We start from the raw sequence: 24,232 nt of genomic DNA, 5'->3' as shown, positions 1-24,232 counted from the left end.
ACTACGAATTCTCTCTAGATCCCTCTTACTAATCATCGTCTCCATGAGAAAGACGATGTTTGGGCACTCCCTCCAACACCAATCTAGGAGGGCTCCAACCGTCGAGGGATTGCCCAACCCTCGACAGTTCCAACTTAAGATTTTCATTGTTGTTCACGGCTCCGATCCCCGCCGGAGTCCGCTACTTGAGAAGTTTGTTCTGCATTCATTGTTCCACTACACTGTCTCTTCGTCACACAACCAATGCCCCCGTTCTCATCGTCTTGTCCCTTCCTCTTCACACCTTGTTGCCCCGCAGAGAGTTGGCAACTATTAAGATCCTTCCTCACCCTCTTATTATATCTTTTTGCTCTTATGAAGCGCCTCTGACTCATGTATTCGGCTCCATATCATTACCTTGATGTTGAGAATTGGAGCTGCTCCTACTTGATTCACTTAAAGCCCTTGGGGTCACCTTTATATCCTTGCTAAGTTTATGCTTAGTCCTCATCTTATTGTTTGTATCCCTGCCATTATCTTTAACAGATACTCCCTCTCATCCACTCCAAATATAACATGGACCACTTTTTCCTCTCGAGAAAGTGGATCCATATTACCTTTGGAGTGGATGGGAGAGAGTATGTCCCTAAGCAGCTCCACCATCCTCTCAAGCTCCCTCGTCTCCTCCTCATTCTTATGCCCCTCTCCCTCCCTAAATAAAGCCTTGGCTCAGCTCTTATTTTCACCTATTGGCTAAAAAAAAAAAAAAAAAAAAAAAAAAAAAAAAAAAAAAAAAAAAAGTTACTTTTAGGGAGACAAACAAAAAACCAAAAAATGGCGACCACTCTCTCCTCAACATGGTTCCTCACCCCTTGTTCCACCATTATTTATCCTTCAACTATAAGCCCTTGTCTTCTCCTCAAACCCCTCAACCATCAGAAACTCTACTCCCGCAAATCGCCTAATTTTTCTATTTCATTCCCGTCGGTAAGTTCAATTTTATATGCACCCAGTTTAATTGCTAATATCAACATCCCCATAATTTGATTTTTTTTTTCTGTCAACATTACTAGGAACACAAATTTCGTAAACATGGACACATTCCTGTAATAAATAACAAAATTGAGGCAGACCCAGATGCACAGGAGGAAGAAGATGACGTTGGAGTCAAAGCTGCTTTATCAATGCTCAAATTCTACAAGAGTGCGTATCATTTGTTTCAATTATATGCACTCTTTTCGTACCATTCATTTATTTGACCCGTCTTAAGGTTTAAGACGGATACTTGCGTCTTAAACACGAATTTGTGTAGTGTGATGCTCATTATTTCATTATGTGATAATTTTGGTTGGTTGGCAGGGGAAATATCGCCCTTGTTACCAAAGAGTTGCCGATATGTGCCCACATGTAGTGAATATTCCATGATTGCTTACAAAAGATATGGGGTTGTTAAGGGAACTGTCTTGACTGCTTGGCGTCTTTGTCGTTGCAATCCTCTTGGTAAATATCCTACATCTCTGCATTTTTTCAGGCACAGTATGTTTAGGGTTTGCTTGTATAAGAAGGATTACTATTTCTACATAAGTGATTTGGCTCAAAATGAAGGGATTATACATGTCTCTTTGCCCCACTCCACTAGCAGTCTTTCTTGGTAATTTTTGGAATATTTAAGAGGATGCAAACAGTTCACAATACGTATTTTATTATTGCGTATTAAATTGCTTTACAACACGATTTTCCCTCTAATTGGAAAGATCAATAGAAATTTTGCACATGAAGAAAGAAGAGAGAATTACAAGTCATAATCTGACACTACTTACATAGGTGGAACAATTACCACAAATTATCGGATAACCTGAGTGGTTGTATGAATTGGCTCATCTGACATGGCAAAACAGTAAGCAAACTGCTGCTATAATAAAAGAAAGTAACATTTGATTTAGATCTTAAAATGAATGAATAGAGAGAAATAAATGTGAAGAACGATCGCGAGGTACAAGTAACACAAACATTATGAAATGCAAGTATGGAAAAAACAAGAATTAAACACAAAAACAACGCTCCTCGTCCCAATGCCATAATTTCTCAATAGCTTTCAACCATCCTTTCTTAGGTCTTACTACCTTCTCATATCTATCACTTCTCAAATTATCATGCCTTTCAATCTTAAGTAGAAACATATCACTTTTCAACTCTTTATATATGTTCTCTTAGGTCTTACCCCCTACCACTCATAATCTTATCCGTTTATGTTAGAAAAGTCAGTTAGATAGGTTGTTAGAGTTTGTTATAGTTGTTAAAAGTTGGTTATTTCCTTCTCGAGCAATCTCCTGTAACTATTCATTCAATTCAATAAGATCACAAATTTTAATTTACGTTTGTCCCTCTATCCAATCTACATTTACTCTGTTTTTCGAGCTTCCGCAATATTTTATCAATGGAGGATTTCTATTTCATTGAATTATTTCATGGTATCAGAGGAGGCTTACTTTGATCTTGCTATCAATATCTTTGTTTCTCAAATTTTGATCACATTTTTGTTTTTCTCCAAATTGTAGGGGTCTTTGTTCTAATTTCTAGAAAATTCAACAAAATTCGTCATTTCTTCAATTGTAATAGTTTTCCCTTCAAATCTTCATCATATCAATAAAGAATGGCGACATACTCTACTCCAAATGTTGATGATTTTTTGTATGTTAGTAATTTTGATCTTTTAGCTACAAAATTAGTAGCAAATGTTATTGAATGTACTGTTTCTAATGGCTGGACACGAGGCATGAGCATCGCGCTCTCAGCAAAGAGTAAACTAGGTTTCATTAGAGGTGTTCACTTGGATTCCAAAACTCACCTGGGATGAACTTGAAAGCAGATAAGGATAGTCAAATGGAACATATTTATATGGAATCAAAAAGAAATAAACTATCAGCTTTACTACATATTTCTGTTGTGTGCATGGCATGGCTCTTCCATGAAGATGCCACTTGATCCTTATACAGGACAGGAATCTCTACCTTCTTCAGAGTAATTTCCATCTTCCTAACTTGTTATCTCATTGCAGTTCTGTAAGTTTTCTCTAATGCTATCAAAAGTTGGCATGCTAGGCTAGGGCATCTTCCATTGTATAAACTCAGAACTTTCCCATTAGTAGCATTCAATCCGCGTTACCTTCTTTAGAAGATCTCTGAAATGAATGAACATAAAACTTATACTTGTTCTGTTTGTGCTAGCCACACAACATAGATTCTTTTTTCCCATTAGTAGCATTCAATCCGCGTTACCTTTTCAATTGATTCACGTTGACCTTTGGGGACCTTACCCTATCCAAACCTACAATGGTTACAACTACTTCCTCAAATTGTGGATGACTATACTAGAACCATTTGGACACTTCTTATGTCCTGCAAAAGTAATGCCTTTGATCTCATCCAAAATTTTGAAGCCTTGCCAAAACTCAATTTAATGCCAATATTCAAACCATAAGATCAGACAATGCCCCGGATCTAGTGTTACTGGACAGGTTTTTCTTTCCAGAAATCCAGTGTATGGTGGTGGACAATAAGTATTGCTATCTCAAAAAATTCAGTGTATTTTAGGAAAGACAAAACACATGAAAGCCTAGTTCTAATGCACTTCGAGAAGCAGAACAAGAAAAGAATTCGGAGCTTGTTTACTGCCCATCAGAATTTCAACTAGCCGACATTATTAACAAAGCTTTACCAAAAGGCAGATTCGAGTTTCTTCGAGACAAACTCGGCGGGACAACAAAAGTCTCAAGTAGGAGTGTTAATGCACGATACCTTTTTTTTTTTTACCACATTTTTAGTTCCTTAATGGCTGTATTCTAGAATGCTCTATTCTGGAGAATTCTAAGGCATTCTAACAGTTTGGAAGAGAGGTTATGAGTTAATCTCCTAGAATTAATTAGTCCCCTAGAGTTCCTGAGATATAATCTCTGTTATTATCCTCCATAATTAACCACCTCAAGTTCCAACAGCCATGATGTGCTGTTTGTGGTGTTTGGCATGCCAGGCTAACTATCTATTGAAGTGTAGTGAGTTATGACATGTATTTTGGGAAGTACTCCATATATTTTTTGTGTGGCAGAATTGACTTCTTTATGTTCTATGCAAACATACGACTCTTTCCATTATGATTGAAAATTTTGTTTTCCAATGATTTGTATGAATTTACCAAATGTTTAAAATATGTTGTGACTAGCATGCATAGTAACTAAAGCGTATTTCAGATTCTTATATTATTTTGTTTTCTTTGTATAACATGTTGAGCTTTTGGAGTATTCTATTTTATTTCAGGTGGGTCTGGCTTTGATCCTCCTCGTTGGTTTGGTGAGGGGAGACCACCAGAAGACGGAGACGTATGACACTGTCTTCTTCGTAAATATGGTAATTGCTTGTTTTAATCTTCTTTTTCTTCAGATTTCGTTTCTGAGTTATGAGTTTGTCTAAATGAACTGCAAATTCCTTTCAAAGTTTGACCCACCTGACGGATAACTGTGGAATTATGCATTTTCAGCTGCTTTTTAAGGACTGAACTAAACCTTGTTAAACCAACCAAATTTGAATGTGAATATGAATCGTCCAGATATCTAGCTAATACATTGCTCATGCATATCCAGCTTATACCCACTAGTTTGCAGAGCACAACTACGAGGGAGTTGGGAAAATGCATGCTAGAATTGGGCAAATAAAAAAAAGTAAAGAAGTTGGTTTTAGTAAGAGGCATGGGAAAAAAAACCTCCGTATTCTATTTTAATTTAAAGGTACATTTGAAGAATTAAAGCTATCGCATTAGCTTGTAGCTGCTGATGTTCCTATGTTCTCTAGCATTAATTGGGCTTTTTGCAGAAATGACACTGTCACTGTCGTGGTCGCATGAAATTGACTAAGAAATTTGTTAGTCCCTGAACCATTTTAACAAAATTTCAATAAAATCTTTGTTAGTGCTATCAACCATATTTCAAGCATATCTCCCATATCTTCAGAAATCTGCAAAAATAGCAAGACAATCAACACAATCAATCAATCCTCAATCAAGTGATACATTCACATGTAATTATAGGAAGATTATATTTCTTGTCTAGAGGCTCCTCTTATTAGCCATATTTAACTCTACCTCATACACTATATATATGCCTTGTAATTATCAGTTAGCTTGCACATTCAATTTATATATCAATACCAATACCTTACATGGAATCTAGGAGTCACAAACGATCCACCAAAAACCTCCTCTCCCCTCGTCCTGCTACCTTCAAACGCTCATCACTTGTTTCCCCCACCATTGTCGAATCCACTACAACCATGACAAACCACGAAATCTCAGTCCCAAACCCGCACAAACCCGCACGACACTGCTGCACCCCTCACCTCCCTCAACCTCAATCACTGTGTCAAACTCAACCCCCTTAACTACACCTCTTGGCACTTCCAACTCACCCACATTCTGTTCGGATATAGTTTACTCGGGTTCCTAGATGGCACACATCCTTCACCAGACCCAACCATCACCGAGGCTGATAAAACCGAAAAACCGAACCCCGCTTATTTTACTTGGCTGAAACAGGACGGTCTAATACTCGGTGCTCTCATGGGCACTCTGTCTTCGACTGTTTAAGCCCTATTTTTCCGAGCCAAAGCCTCTAAAGCCTCTAAAGAGGCTTGGGACATATTAGCACGAACCTATAACAACCCATCTCGAGCACACATATTGCAAATTAAGGACCGCCTTGATTCAATTGTGAAAACCACTGATCAATCCATCACTGATTATATGAATGCTATAAAGGCATGTATTGATCAACTCGCCTTGTTAGGAAAAACTCTAGACCCGAAAGATATTGTGTCAAAGGTTCTTAAAGGCCTTGATTACAATTTATATAAACCCGTCAGGGACACCGTCCGAGCCCGTGACAAGCCGATCTCGTTTGAAGCCTTCCATGAAAAAACTGCTTCAACATGAATTGCTTATAAAACAACCAACCACTGGCATATGACATATTCCAACCCACTGCCAATCTATCCTACCGCCACAACAGCCACTACCGTGGCACTCAACGCAACACCAACACCAACAATGCTCCCTTCTAGAACCAGAATACCGCTCCTCCTTCATCCTCCAACAACCCCAACCCCCGTCCCTTTAAGGGACGGTGCCAATGGTGCCGACAAATTGGCCATGTCATAGCCAATTGTCCTTATTTTCGCAAGATTTTCCCGAATATCACCTTCCCCGAACCACCTACCAGGCAACACCAACCACAGCAGCAACCGCATGCACATACTGCCACGGTGCCCCAGACCCATGGTGCCCCTAACCCGTCCTACCTCCTGGACAGTGGGGCCTCCCACCACGTCACCCATGACCTTGACACCCTTGCTCTCCATTCGCCCTATCTAGGCTCTGATGACCTTATCATTGGAGACGGATCTGCACTCAATATTGCCAACATAGGTTCATTTCAATTACCCTATTCTTCTATTAAATTATGCAACGTTTTACATGTACCACGAATTTCACGAAATATTTTGTCAATTTCGCAATTATGTCGTGATAACAATGCTTACGTAATTTTCTCATCGTCTTCTTTTATTATTAAGGCAATCTCGACGGGTGCAACACTCCTCCAGGGCCGGGCTAAAGATGGAATCTACGAGTTGAGTCCGTCACAACCGCAAGTCTATTCAAACCAAAAAGGCTCAACTCCGCTATCATGGCATCATAAATTAGGACACCCTACTATTGATGTTATGAAAATTATTAATAAAAATGCACCGTTTCCTCTTTCTATTTTTTCTTATTGCGAATCATGTCATATTAGCAAAAGCAAGAAATTACCGTTTGCGACATCGTCGATTAAAACCACCGCTCCACTCAATTTAATTTACTCCGACTTATGGACTAGTCCCATCCACTCTCGTGAGAAATATAAATATTATGTTGTATTTGTAGACCATTTTTAGCAAATACATATTGCTCTTTCCGCTAAAACAAAAATCCGAAACCACGCAAGTATTTCTTCGGTTTAAAGCACTCGTGGAAAAATATTTTAATAAACCCATCCGTCAATTTTCTCTGACAATGGCGGAGAATTTCAAAAATTAAACCAATCATTACTTGATAATGGAATTAGTCATTTCACCTCTCCGCCACATACCCCGGAACATAATGGGTATGCCGAACGAAGACACCGTCACATCGTTGAAACCGGCCTAGCTCTCCTTTCTCACGCTGGCCTACCCACCACATTTTGGCCATTTGCCTTTAGTACGGCGACATACCTTATCAATCGTCTCCCTACTAAAACGTTAAATGGTCATACACCATACTCAAAAATGCATAACACACAACCCGATTACACAAAATTACACAATTTCGGTTGCCTTTGTTACCCATGACTACGGCCATATACAAAGCACAAACTCGAGTATCGCTCCATTCCTTGTATCTTTGTTGGATACTCGTCCACTCAAAGTGCCTTTCATTGTCTTGGCCCAAAGACCAACCGTTTATATACATCGCGCCATGTTAAATTCATAGAGAACAAATTCGCCTATACTCGTCTACTCCATACCACGCCACCTCCCTCCACACACACCAATCCCGACGATTGGTGTCAACTAGTCCTTCCCATCCTCCCAACTCACCCTACACCTGATACAACACCTATACAATCCATAAATCCTCCAAGTCGAACTGTTGTCACTCGACTTGACAACAATATCCGAAAACCTAACCCAAAATATGCCAATTTCGCTCATGCTTCTGCTACTATAACTTCACTACCAAAAACTGTTAAACAAGCCCTTCTATTACCTCAATGGCGACAAGCTATGCAAGATGAATTTCAAGCCCTTGAACGAAATAACACTTGGACTTTAGTACCTCGCCAACCATCTCAAAATATAATAGGATGCAAGTGGGTCTATCAAATTAAATACAATCCCGATGGCTCACTCAAACAACACAAAGCACGCCTAGTTGCAAAAGGCTTTCACTCAAACATTAGCCTAGTTGTGAAACCAACAACGGTTCGTCTTATTCTTTCACTAGCCGTCACTCAATCTTGGTCGTTACCACTGAGCTACAAACCTACCTTGTCACCTATGGTTTCAACCAATCAATATCTGACTCATCGTTATTTATTTTAAAAACGAAAACCACCTGTATTTATATGCTTGTCTATGTCGACGATATTATAATTACCGGTCCAAACCATCAACATTTACAACACTTCATTACAAATTTGGCTCAACGTTTCTCAATCAAAGACCTAGGACTTAGGACCGCTATCATATTTTCTAGGCATTGAAGTCACACCTAATACTCTTGGACTCCATCTCAACCAATCCAAATATACACACGATCTACTAGTCAAATACAAAATGTCGGATGCTTAACCAAATACAACGCCTATTGCCACCGACACTCACCTAATACGTGAAGAAATATACACACGATCTACTAGTCAAATACAAAATGTCGGATGCTTAACCAAATACAACGCCTATTGCCACCGACACTCACCTAATACGTGAAGATCAAAAACCAATTCAAGACCACTCTGATTATCAAGCCATTGTTGGGAGCTTACAATATCTCTCCCTAACTAGGCCCAACATTGCTTTCACAGTAAACCGCCTCGCACAATTTCTTCACCATCCTACTTCTACTCACTGGATAGCCTTAAAGCGTCTCCTTCACTACCTTCAAGGCACTCACACCTATGGACTTCAACTTTATCGCACCTCCCGACTTTGTCTCCATGCATTCTGCGATGCTGACTTCGCTGGCGATAAAGATACCTACATATCAACTACCGGATACATCATTTATCTCGGTCCTAACCCAATCTCATGGTCATCGAAAAAGCAACGAGGACTCGCTCTCTCCACAACCGAAGCTGAATTTCGGGCTCTATGCCAAGAACCCGGTATTTCACTCAAGAATTAAGCATATGGCTCTCTCTTTTCATTTCGTTCGTGAACAACTACAACTTGGTCACATCCGTATTCAACATGTTGCAAGCAAAGATCAACTGGCCGATGCTCTCACCAAACCACTCCACAAACTTCGTTTCCAGGAACTACGAGACAAGATTGGACTTCTCCCTCCGACGTCCATCTTGCGGGGGCGTATCAACCATATTTCAAGCATATCTCCCATATCTTCAGAAATCTGCAAAAATAGCAAGACAATTAACACAATCAATCAATCCTCAATCAAGTGATACATTCACATGTAATTATAGGAAGATTATATTTCTTGTCTAGAGGCTCCTCTTATTAGCCATATTTAACTCTATCTCATACACTATATATATGCCTTGTAATTAGCAGTTAGCTTGCACATTCAATTTATATATCAATACCAATACTTTACAAGTGCATCCATGTATTTATTAGTTAAGCCGTTCTATGCTTCGATTTCATCACTTCGTTTGAGGAGTTTATTCAGGTATCCCATTTGGAATTTGAATTGGTCTTGAAGGTCCAAATCAGATTGCTTTATTTCAGTAGGTTATCATCATATTATCCAGGTGCTCATGCTTTGGGATGGCAGCCAAAGGCAATTTGTTAAGTTGTTATAGGCATCCTGAGATGTTAGGATGAAGTTTCAGTCGTGTGGCACTTTGAGTAGGTAACATGAGACAAATTATCCTCATGACTGATGCAGAATTTAAGATCATGGGATGTAACTCTGTGGAATTAGCAATTTCGGAAGTATAGTATGTGTACTCAGTTAAGTTTTTTCTATTGTTGCGTAAAAATAAAATGGATTGGTTGTAGTTGTCTTCTGGAAATGTCTTATTAAAACAAACAGGCTCCTACTCTTTCAGGGCTTAGAGGTGGAGGAGTTGGACTTTTGCCAGAATTCGGATATACTGTAATTTTGTAAACTGTCTTTTAGGGATATAAATGTACTTTGAGGCTGTTTCTTTGCCAGTATTCAAGAAGATGAAAGAATATCTTCTCCCTACATGATCTGTGTGTTATTAACCAATGTGTGTTGCCTTTTATTGTTGTATGAAAGATGTAGTTGGAAGATAGAATCATGAAATATGAAAGATGACTTGAAAGTCTTGTTTGCTCTTGAAATGAACAAGTGTAACGTATCTTTGCAGAATAATTAAGGCCATTGTTCTTTCATGTACACATTTTAGCCCTTACTATGGAATGAACATGGTTAAGATACAGAGTTTGCATCATCAGCAACTGGGAAATTTTGGATGAAGAGCATCCTAGACCTTACTGTGGCAGAGGATTTTCCGAAAAACACATGGTGAATTGGAGATAAAAGGAAGAGGGAAGTAAACAAGCTCTTAGTTTATCAAGAAGTATATGATTCATGATATCCCTCAATCAGGCTGCCCTCTTAAAACAGTTTTGGAGAATTCACAGCATCCGCAACTTCTGTTAGCTCGTGTTTATGTTGCTAAATACAAACACGATTTTCTAGTACCTGGTCGGAAGTCTAAAGATATCTCATCCTTCTCCATGCTGGTCGTGTATTTGCCGAATAGTGGATGAATCCTCTACTGGCATCGCATGGAAGATCGGGAATGGAAAGTTAGTGAATCTTGCAACGGATAATTGGGTCCATGGAGACCCTCCAGTTTGGCGCAACAATATCCCTCATGTACCTTTTACTCTAGCTGATTTTCTTTGGTCGGACGGTGCTTGGAATTCGATCGTAGTCTTTGCCGATTTTGACAATTTCACTGCCAGACTATTTTAGAAATGGAACCGCCGCATCTCCTCTCTGACGATTTTATTTATTGGAAATACACAGAAGATGGTTCGTATTCGCGCACCACTGGCTATAAACTACTGCTAAGCAAGTTTCGAGGTTGAGATATGTTGGTTCTACCTAGAGGATCAACTTAGTTTTCTTAACTTATCAAAAAAAAAATTGGAGCATCTTTTCCGTGATTGCACCATTTCGCAAGGTATCTGGAGAGCAGGTTCGTTGGGCCTCAATATTCAATCAACACAAATTGTTTAATAAGACTGTCTCATAGCATAAGACCAGTCCATTACTAAAGAACCAATTACATTCTACTCTTAAGCCCAATCAATACTATATATTAATTATAAACCAAGGGACTTCAATGTAATTAAATAAATTTATACAATTTAATTATACTATATAGTTTTAATCAATAAAGATTGTCATGATGGACGCAACAACAGGGACTTCAATGTAAATATTAAATAGTTTTGGTTGAATTATAAATTTAGAGAACACGGAATATGGTAATTTTCCTTAAAATAAATATGCCTTACTTATGGTATTACTCCCTCCATTCAACTCCACTTTACAAGTTTCTCTTTTGCGCACTATTCACAAGTAATTTTCCTTAAAAAAATAAATATTTGATTCCTTTACTTTTTTGCAAACACGCGGTATTTTAATTAGTATAAATGAAAGTTGTAAAGTGGAGTTGAATGGAGGGAGTAATTAGTATAAGGATGTTAATTACTTTAACATAAACAAATATAATATAAGTATATTATATTTTAAAAACTATTAAAAAGTAAATAAATCAAGCTATATTTCCAAAAAATATAATATTCCATAATTATTTCGACTTAATTAATTTAATGCATATATGTAATATATTTAATACATATATGTAATATATTTATTTCGAGTAGTGAGAGTAATAAAAGTAACCTTAATTGGATATAGTAATCACTCATTGGATACTTAAAAAGTAAAAGTAATTCTGGTGGTAGTGAAAAGAATCGTAGTAATATTGGATATAGTAATATGATAGTAATCACTCATTTGAATAGTTAAAGTAATAATATTAGCAGCAAACGGGGGTAGTGAAAATAACAGAAGTAACAACGGGAGTAATGAAATTATCAATAATGTACAAGTAGTGAAAGTAACAATAATTAGGTAACAATAATTACGGCGGGGGTAATGAAAGTAAAAGTAATAATAACGAATGTAATAAAAGTAACAATTCTAAGAACAAAAGGAAGTATATATGAAAAATTAGCTAAGCAATCGATTTAAGTAAAATATTAATAGCGGGAGTAGTGAATTTGTCTCATAATTTATTTTACTCTAATTTTAAGATATACTTCGTACCATAGAAAAATATAATAATGATATTTAAGAGTTATTCAACTTTAAAATAGTTTTAGTTAATTGAAAATATATTTTAATGCTAAATACAGGTAGCCCGGGCGAAGCCGGGCACCCATACTAGTTAAAATAAAACCAGAACCCCTTCTCCCCTCATTAGTCTCTCCACATTCCAATTCTCTAATCCCTTCTATGCCCTCATCACCGCTAGCATGTCATCAGATTCGCCGCTTCGCCAGTCATGAGCCTATCATCTTGCTCGCCCACGAACGCTAATTCTTTTATCGAAATCTGAAAGTTTTTAACTCAAAACACTAAGTCGTCTAGTTAAAACAATCCGTCAAGAAACATAGAACCCATACTTTTATGAAACACTCGGCAATAGTCTTAGAACATGAGATAATCTGACTAAACCCACATGTCATTAAACTAAAATCATACGAAGCACACTAAAAAAAAAATAAAGAAGCTAATCAATCAATCATGAAACATTGAAAATAAAAACGTTAGTTTTAGAGTTAAAAATCTTAGTTTTTAAAGTAAATTCATGAGTAAAATGAGTAAACCCCAATTTTGGGTGTACCTAATAAACCACAGGATGGATATTTGAAAACTATATGACCCATATGCTTTAACTTCGATTAAACGGTTTCAATTCGGCTTGTTGGTAACGTGGTGGACGACGTTCTTCTTGTTGTGTTATTCGCCGGTGTATAGAGAGTCTGTGGGTCGCAAACACGGCTAAGTCGGTGGTTGTTGAGATGGTGGGGATGAAAACTGCAATGGGCGAGGTGGTTATTGAGATGGTAGGTAACTAGGTATGAAGAGTGAAGTGTTTATCGTGTGTTTAGTGGCAGAGATTAGAAAACCTTTCAGCATTTTATTTACTATTGTTTTGATTTATCTCATTATTTGGGCTCCTTCTCTTTATTGGGCCCGTCCTATGTTATAGGACGGTCCTATAGGAGAATAGCTGTTCAATCAAATATTTCAACGCCCCTCTTCAAATGGCTTATGGATATGCTGTGTTATTTGCGACTGATTGATGATCCAACTAACAACGTCCGATATTTTCTTTGTACTTTCAAGGCTATTTGGTTGCATCGCAATAATATTGTTTTCAAAGATTTACGTCCTAAGCTCGAAATGCAAATTTTGAACTCACTCAGTATGTAATGGTGGTGATGCGGGAGCATTAGGGTATAATGAAAATGAAGTCGAAATGTGTCCCGAATATTCTGAAGGATTAAAATGAGCTCTAGTCTAGTGAATTGATAACATGGAAGCGCAACAAAGAACACGGTTTACAAGGTGGCAAGTCAACATCGAGGTCAAACGCTGCTGACCGTACACGGCTGCCAAGTCGGTCCTGATGGTTATTAGTTTCCTTATTTCTGTTTTTCTTATTCTAGTCAATAAATTTAAGGTAGTAGTGTTATTTCCTTATTGTTTCCTTCTTAATCTTAGTATTCAAAATAAGGCAATTGTGCCATAGTAGGAGTCGGTTTGAGGAGCTGATTGTGTAGTCAGTTTTAGGTCTGTTTCAGGAAAGCTTCTTTGTCTGTTTTAAGGTAAGTGTAGGAGAACTAGTTTAGTATAAATAAGGGTAATTGTATTGAGTTTTATGCATCCAAGTTTCAGAAATTAATACAAGTTTTTCTTGTTGTTTACTTATTGCTTGCGAGTTATAAGTTTCCTATTTCTTTCTTGCGAGAGAGAGATTTGAGTGTGAGTCAATGCTTGTGAGGTGAGAGTCATACAACCCAGTCGTGTGTGAGTTTGAGTTCCTTGCAAGGGAGGAGAGTTTATTCACTTCATATCTTTTAATTTTTCGTTCATTATCATACAAAAACAAAAAATAAACACTTTAATTCCACTGTGTATTTTATTAAACTAAAACGAACAGTCCATCAAACTGTTCTATTCCTTAAAACCGAGTAGTTTTACATCAAATTGGTTACCACATCAAGGAGATGCCGATTCAAGCAAGGGTACTGGTGACGATGTCTCAAGCACGCTTCAAAGTCAAATAGATGAGATGAAGGAAAGCTATGGCTGAATTGAAATATATGATGAAGAACCTTCCAATTGGACGTGGCAGAGGACGAAGCTCAAGTCGAAGTAGATCACGTGGGTCAGATTCAGACGATGCAATTTCCAAACCTAAGAAGGGAAGTAAGAACGACGATGATCGAGGCCTAAAGCTTGACATACCTGATTTTAATGGTGATTGGATCCCGAGATGTTCTTGGATTGGATTAAACAAGCTGAACCAGTTTTTGAATACAAGGAGTACGATGAGCATAAATAATTCAAGATAGCTATTCTAAAACTTAGTAAATATGCATCGTTGTGGTATGAAAACTTGAAAAAGCATAAAAAGCGAGACAAGAAGAGTAAGATCGATACTAGGGAGAAACAAAATGGGCATCTTATGAGGAGATTCTTACCAAGAGACTACGATCAAGAAAATTACCTAAAGTTGCAAGCTTTGTCATAAGATAATATGTCCGCGGCCGAGTATATCAAAGAATTCGAAAGGATGACGATTGTTTGTGATCTTCAAGAGAAGGAAGAAGAGATTGAGTTTGTTGCTATTCATGAGGAAGAAGAAGAGCATGTCGAAAACAAGCTTCAAGAAGAGCAAGTTGAGTCTTTCAAAGACGGTCAAGAAGTGATGCAGGAGCATTATGGAATGAAGAGGACAAAGACAACAGAGCTGAATAGCACGAACTCGCTAGTATTTCCTAGGTCAAGTCTGTTTTAGTTTTCCTAAATCAACTATATTTTATTTTCGAATAAGATTAGGAAAACTAATTTATCCTAGTCGAGTTAGGAAACTTGTTATTTCCTAATTCTAGTTAGATTATTATTAGTTTAATTTCAGTTTAATATTCCTATTCCTAGTTAGTTTAGGAAAGAGTTAGATAACTTTTTAGACAAGTTAAGGAATTACATCTCGAGTCAGTTTGTGACATCGAGTAGGATTATAAATAAGGCCGATTTATGACCTTATTTTTCAGAGTATTCAGATTATGAGTTTTCAATAAAAGTTTACATATTGTGAGCTATCAAATTAATCTTGCGAGGTTAGTTTTTATTTCTTCCTTGAGAGGTTGAAGTTAGAGTAGATTGAGCTATAACCTTGCGAGGATTAAAGCGAGATCTATAACCTTGCGAGTAGATTGCAGCTGTGTTGTTTTGTGTAATCAGTACTGATCCCGTTTAATTGTTTTAAAAACATTGATGATCCATTCGGGGATGGTGAGCAGTTATTGAGCAGGTATGAGATGGCTTACGCGAGGGATAACTGGGATGGAGTCATCACATGAGTCACTAGAGTCTTCCGCCGTGTCATGAACTAGTTTATTTCTTTTGGATTGGTATTTTGAGAACAGTTGTATTTTCTTTTATCAGTTTGGGATTTGAACTTGTATCGCTTTAAACTTATTTATTAAAGTATGTTTCTTTATGGTCTATTTGATATTCATTGCCTCGGGTAACCGAGATGGTAGCATTCCCATGCCTTAAGTGGTCCTGGTAAGGCACTTGGAGTATGGGGGTGTTACAAAGTGGTATTAGAGCGACAATTTTGGAACCTGTAACTAATGAACCTAATGAACTTAGGGAGTCAAAATAAAATGAACCCGGGTAGGAGTTGTTAGGAGATAATGCAAAGACTTGGGAGACGTCCTAAAGTCGCGATCTCGCCCTACAACTTTGAACCGGTCACTATGGGATGTGCGTCGGGATCGTTATGTATTTATCTTGTATGTTGCATGTCTTTATAGGAGAGTAATTGTGTGAATTGGTGAATGAATGCATGTGGAGGATAGGGGATGTGGTGGTGAAAGAAGATGAGAATATGAGTATGTATGTTGATCGAATACGGAATTGCATGATAGATGATTTATAACGTGGCTTGTTAGAAACATGTGAAATAAGAAGTTGTTTGTTGTATATATATATATATATATATATATATATAGAGAGAGAGAGAGAGAGAGAGAGAGAGAGAGAGAGGTAAGATCCGGTGAGAACGATCACTCGGTGAAAACGGTGAGAACGCTCACTAACCACAGGATTAAAAGAAATCCAACGGCCCACTCTCTACCTCACGCAATCCTTATCATAAACCTACCAAAATAAAAAACACTGTCATTCTCTCCCCTAACTCAACAACCACCCCCAACGTCCACCTTGCCACCGACGGTGGTGCGACCACCCATATTCCTCTGCCAATGTTGCCGGCAATCTATTGGTCACTACTGCTCTCCGACGCGTCTGCTGCTCCACCGTCGATATCGCCCACATTTTCATCTTTGTACAGCATTATCGGTATCTCTGTCGCCACATCCACCGACTAAATCAAGGCGACATATCAGCGCCGCCGCTAGTGAGGCTTTCGTCCGAATTCATCACGCTTTGGGAAATCGGGAATTTTGTGGATTCGTTATACTTGCTGTGATTGTCGGCGCAAATTGTGGTACACGAAATTAATGTATCTATTCACCAACTTTAAAGCAACAACACAAGTGGAGTGAGTCAACCATCATGCCCAAACAGTTGCATTTCTGACAAATACTGGATTCCCCACTATTTTACACCTCTTGAAGAGCTGGTGTATACAATTGGAGGGCCTTGGACGTTCTCCTTCCTCCTCATTTTTTGTATTTTTTCATTAGGTGGCTTGTTAAATATATTGCTCATGAAATTGGTTGGATCAAACAGTGGCTATCATAGCGAATACACATTTGAGCAAGATCAATGTGATTACCGCTCCCCGCATCTTCCTTCTCTGTCAGAGGTATGTTCTTGATGCTAAAATATTTTCTGGTTTATATGGGAAAATTTTTTGTATAGGAGTTCATATTCTAATTCTCTCAGGTTATTGGACTCAACAGAACTGAAGAAACACAAAACCATGTATCTCAAACCAATTATAATGTACCTAGTATTTAATTTTGTGTATCTATGATAAGATACATTAAAATAGTGGTTAGATACGCCAAAAATTAATGTAGATACATCGAAACAGACGGTGTTCAGGGCTGTCAGTCGGAGTTACGCCAACACCGACAATGTCATTTGGTGGTTCGCCGGCGTTGCTGGTTATCGTTAGCGGCGACGGTAGGTGATGACTGATGATGGGGGAAGATGAGGGGTGGTTACGGATTGAGGGGTTATGGTTAAAATGAACGGTGGCGGCTGCCAAGGTGGGTGTCAGTGGCGGCTGCTAGGGTGGGTGTTGGTGGAGGCCGCCGGAGTTGCTGTTGGTGTTCGTTGCCGGAGTGGGACCGGTGGTGGATATCGTGTATGGTGATGACGAGGAATTAGGAGAGTATTTACTGTTTGTTAATATGAATGTTTTTTAATATAATATATTAAGGACACTAGATTAGTTAGTACGTTCTCACCGTTCTCACCGAGTGTTCGTTCTCACCGGATCTTAAATATATATATATATATATATATATATATATATATATATATATATATATATATATATATATATATATATATATATATATATGTTTATGTTTGTCGTTTTGTATGTAAGTATGTTGGTTGGAAGTGTTGAATTGAGCATGCGGGTAGTATACGAGTCAGCATGACTCGATCGAGTGGGGGCACTCGATCGATTAGGTGAGTGACTCGATCGAGTGGGTTGTTTTTCGTTTCTGGGCAGTAGTCTGTTTTTGGGCACTCGATCGAGTAGTTTTGGGCACTCGATCGAGTGGGGTTAGCTCGATCGAGTAAGGAGGTGGATCGATCGAGTACGCTTTTGGATGCATTCTGGTTAGGTTCTGGAGTCGAAGCACTCGATTGAGTAAGTTGGCAACTCGATCGAGTGACCTCAACTCGATCGAGTGGGTTGTGTTACTCGATCGAGTAGGTTCTGCACAGGTCATATACGTGTTTGAGATGTGGGATGTGTGTTTATGTTTACCTTTCTCTTATATAGTGCAAAGATGCCGCCAAAGAGAAACGTGTTGTATGCCAGGGCTGAGAATATGAGCATGGATGAGATAGTTAAGATGTTGGAGCACCAAGATGCTCTCACTGAGGCTCTAAAGAAGTTCGGGAAAGATAAAGAGGTGGGTGTGGATTTCGCCAAGATGATTATAAACATAGCGAGGTTTAACCCAAAGGATTACATGGGCACAGGTGCGCCAATTCTGCTGGATAATTGGCATAGAGAGATGGAAAACATACTCAATGTGGTTCATTGCCTAGAGGATTTTAGAGTGGAACAAGATGCGTTCTACTTGAGGGATGCGGCCGGAGAGTGGTGGGACAAGGTTAGGGAGAGTGCTCTAGACCTATATGTGAGACAGGGGTTATCTGCTATACCTTGAGTTGAGTTTAAGAAAGCTATGAGGTGAGAGTTTGTGCTAGAACATGTGCGTAGTAAGTTGAGAGAGGAGTTTGATGACTTCAAGATGACTTCAGTAATGACAGTGGCTGAATACTACCACAATTTCAATGAGAAGTCTAGGTATGCTGAGGACATGGGGTTGAATCAGGAGAACTTAGCATTGAGATTTGAGAGGGGTTTGACACCCAAGATCATGGAGAAACTACCGGTAGGAGTCCTTAATGATGTTAAGGAGGTATATGAGCGCGCTGGGAGAGCTGAGAGGTTAGTTGAGATGGCTAAGGAGAATAGGGAGAGAGCTTCTGAGAAGAGGAAGGCTGAGAGTGAGGGTGGTGGTCAGTCTAGTTACAAGAGGGGCGGCCATAACCAGGTGGGAGCTTACTCTTCAGGGTCGGGGTTCAGTGGAGGAGCTTCTTTTGGGCGTGGTCGTGGTGGTGGTAGTAGCAGCTGGGGGTTATATTGCTTTAACTGTGGCGGTGTGGGCCACAAGAGACATGAGTGTACCAGTGATGTGGGAAGAGGTTTCCAGAGACCATCACAGGGGAGTTTCTCTTAGGGTCCATCTCAGAGTTATGCTAGTAACAGGCCGGCTGGGTCGTGGAATAATCAGGGTGGTCAGAATAACAACAATGGTGGGGCTAACCGCAATGGCGGTAATTCATATCAGAGACCGGCGACGAACAACAACCAGGGGTCGGCTGCTAAGCCGTCTACTTCAGCTAGTATTATCCAGGGAGGTGGATAGAAGACCAGTGGTAAGCTCTTCATGATGGAGAAGAAAGCAGCAGAGGATGATGCTCACGTTATCACGGGTACTTTTCTTGTTAATGGAGTCTCTACCTTTGTTTTTTTTGATTCGGGGGCGTCACAGTCTTTTGTATCATCGAGTCATGCTAAGCTTTTGGGTTTGAGAGAGTTTGAGTCAGTAAAAGAGGAGGTGTTCATACCATCGGGTGAGTTTTTATCTTGTGGGAGGCTGTATAAGGGTGTGTCTATGATAGTTGGGCAGGTTGACCTACCAGTGGACTTGTTAGAGTTTCCTTTGGATGGTTTTAAGATGATAGTTGGTATGGACTGGTTGGGTAAACACAAAGCTAGAATAGACTGTCACCAACAGAGAGTCTCTTTGAGAGGTTCTAAGGGAGTTAGTGTGTCTTATCGTGGGTTTGTTGTCAAACCCAAAGTCAAGTTGATTGCAGCGGTGACATTGAAGTCTTATCTGAGGAAGGGGTGTCCGTTGATCTTGTGCCATGTGAGAGACCATAGTATGGTGAGTTCGACAGTTGATCAGATACCGGTGGTGGGAGAGTTTCCAGATGTCTTTCCGGAGGAGATACCAGGGTTACTGATGTGACTCATATTTGAGCACATTTAGTCCCCGAATTAACCTTGTTCCCATGCTTTCTAGCATATATTAGGGTCATTTCTTATCTTTAGTTTCCAATTTTGCATATTCTTTGAGGTTTTGTGTCCTTGGAAAGAGAGGATCGCTAACCTTGCATTTATGAGGCAAAATGGAGCTAAATGGATCACATCTAATGACCAAGCATCGAAGAGAAGACCGACACTAGAGGCCTAAGCAAATAAATGAAGTGAAATGGGCAATGATGAAAATATCCTTGCATCCCCAACATGATCCCCGCGGATTGGTAAGGAGCCAAACAATAGTAGAACCCTATGCCACGATCCGAGCAGCCTGAGCTCTGGACGAGCGTCCCAGAGGCAGGATCCGAGCATCTCCTAGGTGATCCGAGCGGATCTTCTTACAGGACCATCCGTGCTTCAGGAGAGGACGAGCGGATCCTAGTGGGAGTTGAATAGGAGGAGACTAAGTCAACTTGTAGGTGTTGTACAGTCTAGATGACTCGGCTCCGGGACCTAAATCTTCCTAGGGATTGTAAGATATACACTAACTTGATCCCATCACAACAATAAGTGCTTGCTTTTAATTGAGAACATGTTTGTATGATCTATTTCCATGAATCCCCTATGAACCCATAACACCCTAGTGCTTTTAATCAATTGTTTACAAACTCCTTTAATTGCTTTACTTTATTTTCATTCATCTTGTTGATTAGTTTAGATTACACCTCATCTCCACCCAATTTGTGACACCCTAAGACATAGCTACTTGCAATTGAAATCTTAAATCAATACCCGTCCCTTGGGATCCGACCTTTACTTACCTCTTTACTAAGAGTAGTTTGTGAAGTTATAAATATTGTTTTGGTTGATAGCTTTGACGACGAGACTATTCCACACCAAAAATGGCGTCGTTGCCGGGGACGGTGTTCAATTGATTTGATTTTCGTTAATTGTTTTTAGTTGTGTCTTTCTTTACCTTGGGGAAGTCAATCTCCTCAAGGTTGTTCTAATTGTTTTCGAGTTTTTTGATATTTTGCATGACTAGGAGATCACAAGGTAATTTATTACCTATTGATTTCGAGATTGAAAGGACCTTAACCAACAATAGAAGAGTTGCTAGAGGTACTTCAAGAGTTGTAGGTATTGATGAGATTGTGGACATTCAACCAAATAACATTGAGTTTGTCAACCCTTTTGCAAGAGAGGGAGAGGATAACCCAATTCAAAACCAACCACAAAATCAACCCACAATGCCTAAATTTTCATCACATTCCGTACCAACCGAGGAGAACCTACCAAATGGTACTCCTACACCACCACATTTAACCGGTAATTTCATTGCCAAATCCGCATTCATACAATTAGTTGAGAGAAGTCAATTTGGAGGGATGCGTAGTGAAGACCCTCATTCACATTTGGAGACTTTTTGCGACTATTGTGATGCAATTTCTTAAACCGGAGTTACTCAAGACCAAATCCGATGGGTATTGTTTCCTTTTTCTTTGATCAGTACCGCAAATCAATGGTTGAAGAGCCTAGACAAGGCTACCCTTGGTATTGATTCATGGAAGAAGCTAGCACTTGCCTTCTACAAGAAATTCTATCCTCCGGAGAAGACTAATATGTTGAAAGCCCAAATCACCGGGTTCAAGCAAAGGTATGAGGAATCATTATATGAAGCATGGGAGATATTTAAGGACACTTGTCGTTCTTGTCCACACCATGGGCTTAGTGAGTGGTTCCTTGTTCAACAATTTTGAAACGGCTTATATGAAGACTCACGAAATGTGCTCAATATGGGATCCAATGGGATGTTTACCGAAGTTGATGACAATCAAACATGGGCTAAAATCGAAGAGATGGCGGTTCATAATTACCAATATAGTAGGCCTCGAAAGGCCACTAGAGGAGGAAGGCATGAGGTAGATTCCATCACACAATTGGGTGCTCGACTAAGTGCTCATATCGACACCATCAATTTAAAGTTTGAGAAGGACATGGCTAAGCTTGATGAAGTTTCCAAATCACCCAAACAACATGTCAATGCTATGGTGGCATCATCCTCAATTCCAGGTGGAGTATGTGAGAGTTGTGGAACTTTGGGACATGAGCAAAGTGAATGTAGGGGAACAAATGAACAAGTGAATGCTTTCCAAGCATACAAGAGTGGCACCCCTTATTCCAACTACTAGAATGAGAATACCAAATTTCATCCAAATCTTTCATACAAGAGCCAAAATGTCCAAAACCCCCAACCAACATACACCCCACCTCCAATGAGAAATCAAGCTCAAAGACCCTTTTTCAACCAAATCCAAGGATATCAAAATCAACCTTCTTACAACCAATCCAATGACCAAAGCTTTAATGTTCAAAAAGCGGTCCTCCAAATGCAAAAGAACCAACAAGAAATCTTCACCCAAATGCAAAAAGATAGCCAAGCTAAAGAGATCACCATCAACAACATACTTGCCCACACCAAAATGTTGGAAACTCAAATGACTCAATTAGCATCTTATAGCTCTCAAAGACAAAAGGGGCAATTACCACCTCAAAGTAATCCCCCAAGACATGAGACGGTGAGTGCCATCCATTTGAGGAGCGTTACAAGATATGAAGGGTCGAAGAGGTCAATTGATTAAGATATTGTGGATGCTAGTGACAAGCAAAGAGTTGTGGAGAAATCTAAGGAGGTAGATCCTTCTACCAATGAAATTTCAAAGAAGAAGAATGAAAAGAAGGCTTAGGAAAAAGAGCCTATTGTGAAGAACTTAGAAGTCTCAATCCCATTCACAGAATTGATCAATCATGTTCCGGCTTATGCAAAATACATGAAGGACATTCTTACCAAGAAGAAATCCATCCAAAAATTAGAGACTATTGCCTTTACCAAAGTGAGTAGTGCTATTATTCAAGGGAGTTTCCCTCCAAAGCTCAAAGATCCGGGAAGTTTTTCTATTCCATGTACCATTGGCGACACTACGATCAACAAAGCATTGTGTGATCTTGGAGCAAGTTTAAGTGTCATGCCATACTCGGTATGTAAGAGGCTAGGAATGGGAGAGCTCAAATACACCAACATTACTCTTCAAATGGCGGATCGATCAACAAAGATACCTCTAGGGATATGGGAGGATGTGCCCATGAGAGTTGGCAAATTCTTCATCCCGGTAGACTTTGTCATTGTAGACATGGAGGAGGATTCCAACATTCCTATCATTTTAGGAAGACCTTTATTGCATACCGCGGGAGCGGTAATCGATGTGAAACATGGAGAACTCACACTTGAACTAGGGGATGAGACAATCACTTTCAATCTTGACAAAAGAATAAGAGATCCCCGACTACATGAGCCATGCTTCATGGTCGATCACTATAGCCGAGAATGTGATAGAAAGATTTAGAATCTCTATGAAAAGATCAAGTCATGGGTAAAGAAACACCACCCATATGGAAGAAGAAAGTGGATTACCTTCAAGTAGCTCTATTCGGAGAGCAAGGAATTTTCAACAACAATGAGAGCTTGAATAGCTCACCCATCATGACAAGTAATGAAGAAGGCCTCATTGGCCATGTCAACAAGAAAGAAGAGTTGCTCTTGTCAACTCATGACATCATTGGGGAACAAGCTAGTGAAGTTTGTGGTCTATGGGACAATGAATTTGAAGGATTAGTCAATCCTTAAATTAGAGATGCTATGACCTTAGACCAAGGCTTTGTCGATCCTTGTCATCACGTTGACTCGGAATACAACAATGAAGAAAACAATGCACAAAGATCTATGCAAGATCTTTATCATGAAAATGAGCAAGGCTTCGACTACTTCTACAAGGTGTTGAGCAACATCAACAACACCTTGGCTTTGCCCCCTTGACATCTCATCCAAGAATGAGAGTTTGGTGGAGTCCTCCCTAAACCACCATTTGTAAATATTCTAACCCCCTTAACTAGCATTTCATTTCCTTTATTTCATCTTTGTCATTTTTGGATTTGCATTTTTGTGCTTTGATCAAGATTTTTGACATGAGAGTAAGTGAGGGAGGTATTTTAACGTGTTTTGATGTGTAGTGTTTGACCAAGTGTGGGGGTAGCAAATGCCAAGGCTAACCGAGCCTTTGTAGTGCACCCACAACACTTAACAAAGAAAAAGAAGAAAGAATGACATGGGAAAAGGAATCCCCACGAGCATACCTGAGCTCGTGGGAGCTGAAAAGGATCCGAGCGTCCCCAGCAAGAATCCGAGCGTCTTGACCTTAGGACGTGGGAGCTAGGAAAGTTTGAAGTGAAGAAAACGTCCGGTTAGGAAATCTGGGCAAGCCAACTTCAATCCGCTCGTCTCCAACTTCAGGACGCTCGTCTTGAGAAGAATCCGCGCGTCCTAAGATGCTTCAA

At 39.4% G+C, this 24,232-nt stretch overlaps 1 protein-coding gene and 1 pseudogene across 10 annotated transcripts; one reads left to right on the top strand and one right to left on the bottom strand.

Annotated features, from left to right (window-relative positions):
• The first annotated feature begins 530 nt into the window (after positions 1-530).
• Positions 531-11,272, top strand: LOC141586791 (UPF0161 protein At3g09310). Of its 10 annotated transcripts, none has more exons than XR_012519627.1 (6): positions 706-966; positions 1,053-1,182; positions 1,339-1,479; positions 4,293-4,382; positions 9,673-9,737; positions 9,836-9,975. XR_012519627.1 is itself a non-coding variant. In XM_074408140.1 (5 exons), exons 1-4 carry the CDS (start codon positions 814-816, stop codon positions 4,358-4,360), a joined length of 492 nt encoding a protein of 163 aa, XP_074264241.1. In that variant the 5' UTR covers positions 531-813; the 3' UTR covers positions 4,361-4,382; positions 10,121-11,272. The 10 variants fall into 10 exon arrangements, 8 of the variants coding, with proteins under 8 accessions (XP_074264241.1, XP_074264242.1, XP_074264239.1 ...); XR_012519626.1 differs by having other exon boundaries at positions 9,536-9,737; XM_074408140.1 differs by lacking the exons at positions 9,673-9,737; positions 9,836-9,975 and adding an exon at positions 10,121-11,272 and having other exon boundaries at positions 531-966.
• A 10,198-nt stretch (positions 11,273-21,470) lies between these two features.
• Positions 21,471-21,569, bottom strand: LOC141588826 (small nucleolar RNA R71; annotated as a pseudogene).
• Positions 21,570-24,232: the final 2,663 nt, after the last annotated feature.

This window comes from Silene latifolia, chromosome 6, assembly GCF_048544455.1.
Source record: "Silene latifolia isolate original U9 population chromosome 6, ASM4854445v1, whole genome shotgun sequence".
NCBI lineage: Eukaryota > Viridiplantae > Streptophyta > Magnoliopsida > Caryophyllales > Caryophyllaceae > Silene > Silene latifolia.
Note: the sequence above shows the minus strand (reverse complement) of the source record. Positions and strands in the feature narration are given on the sequence as shown.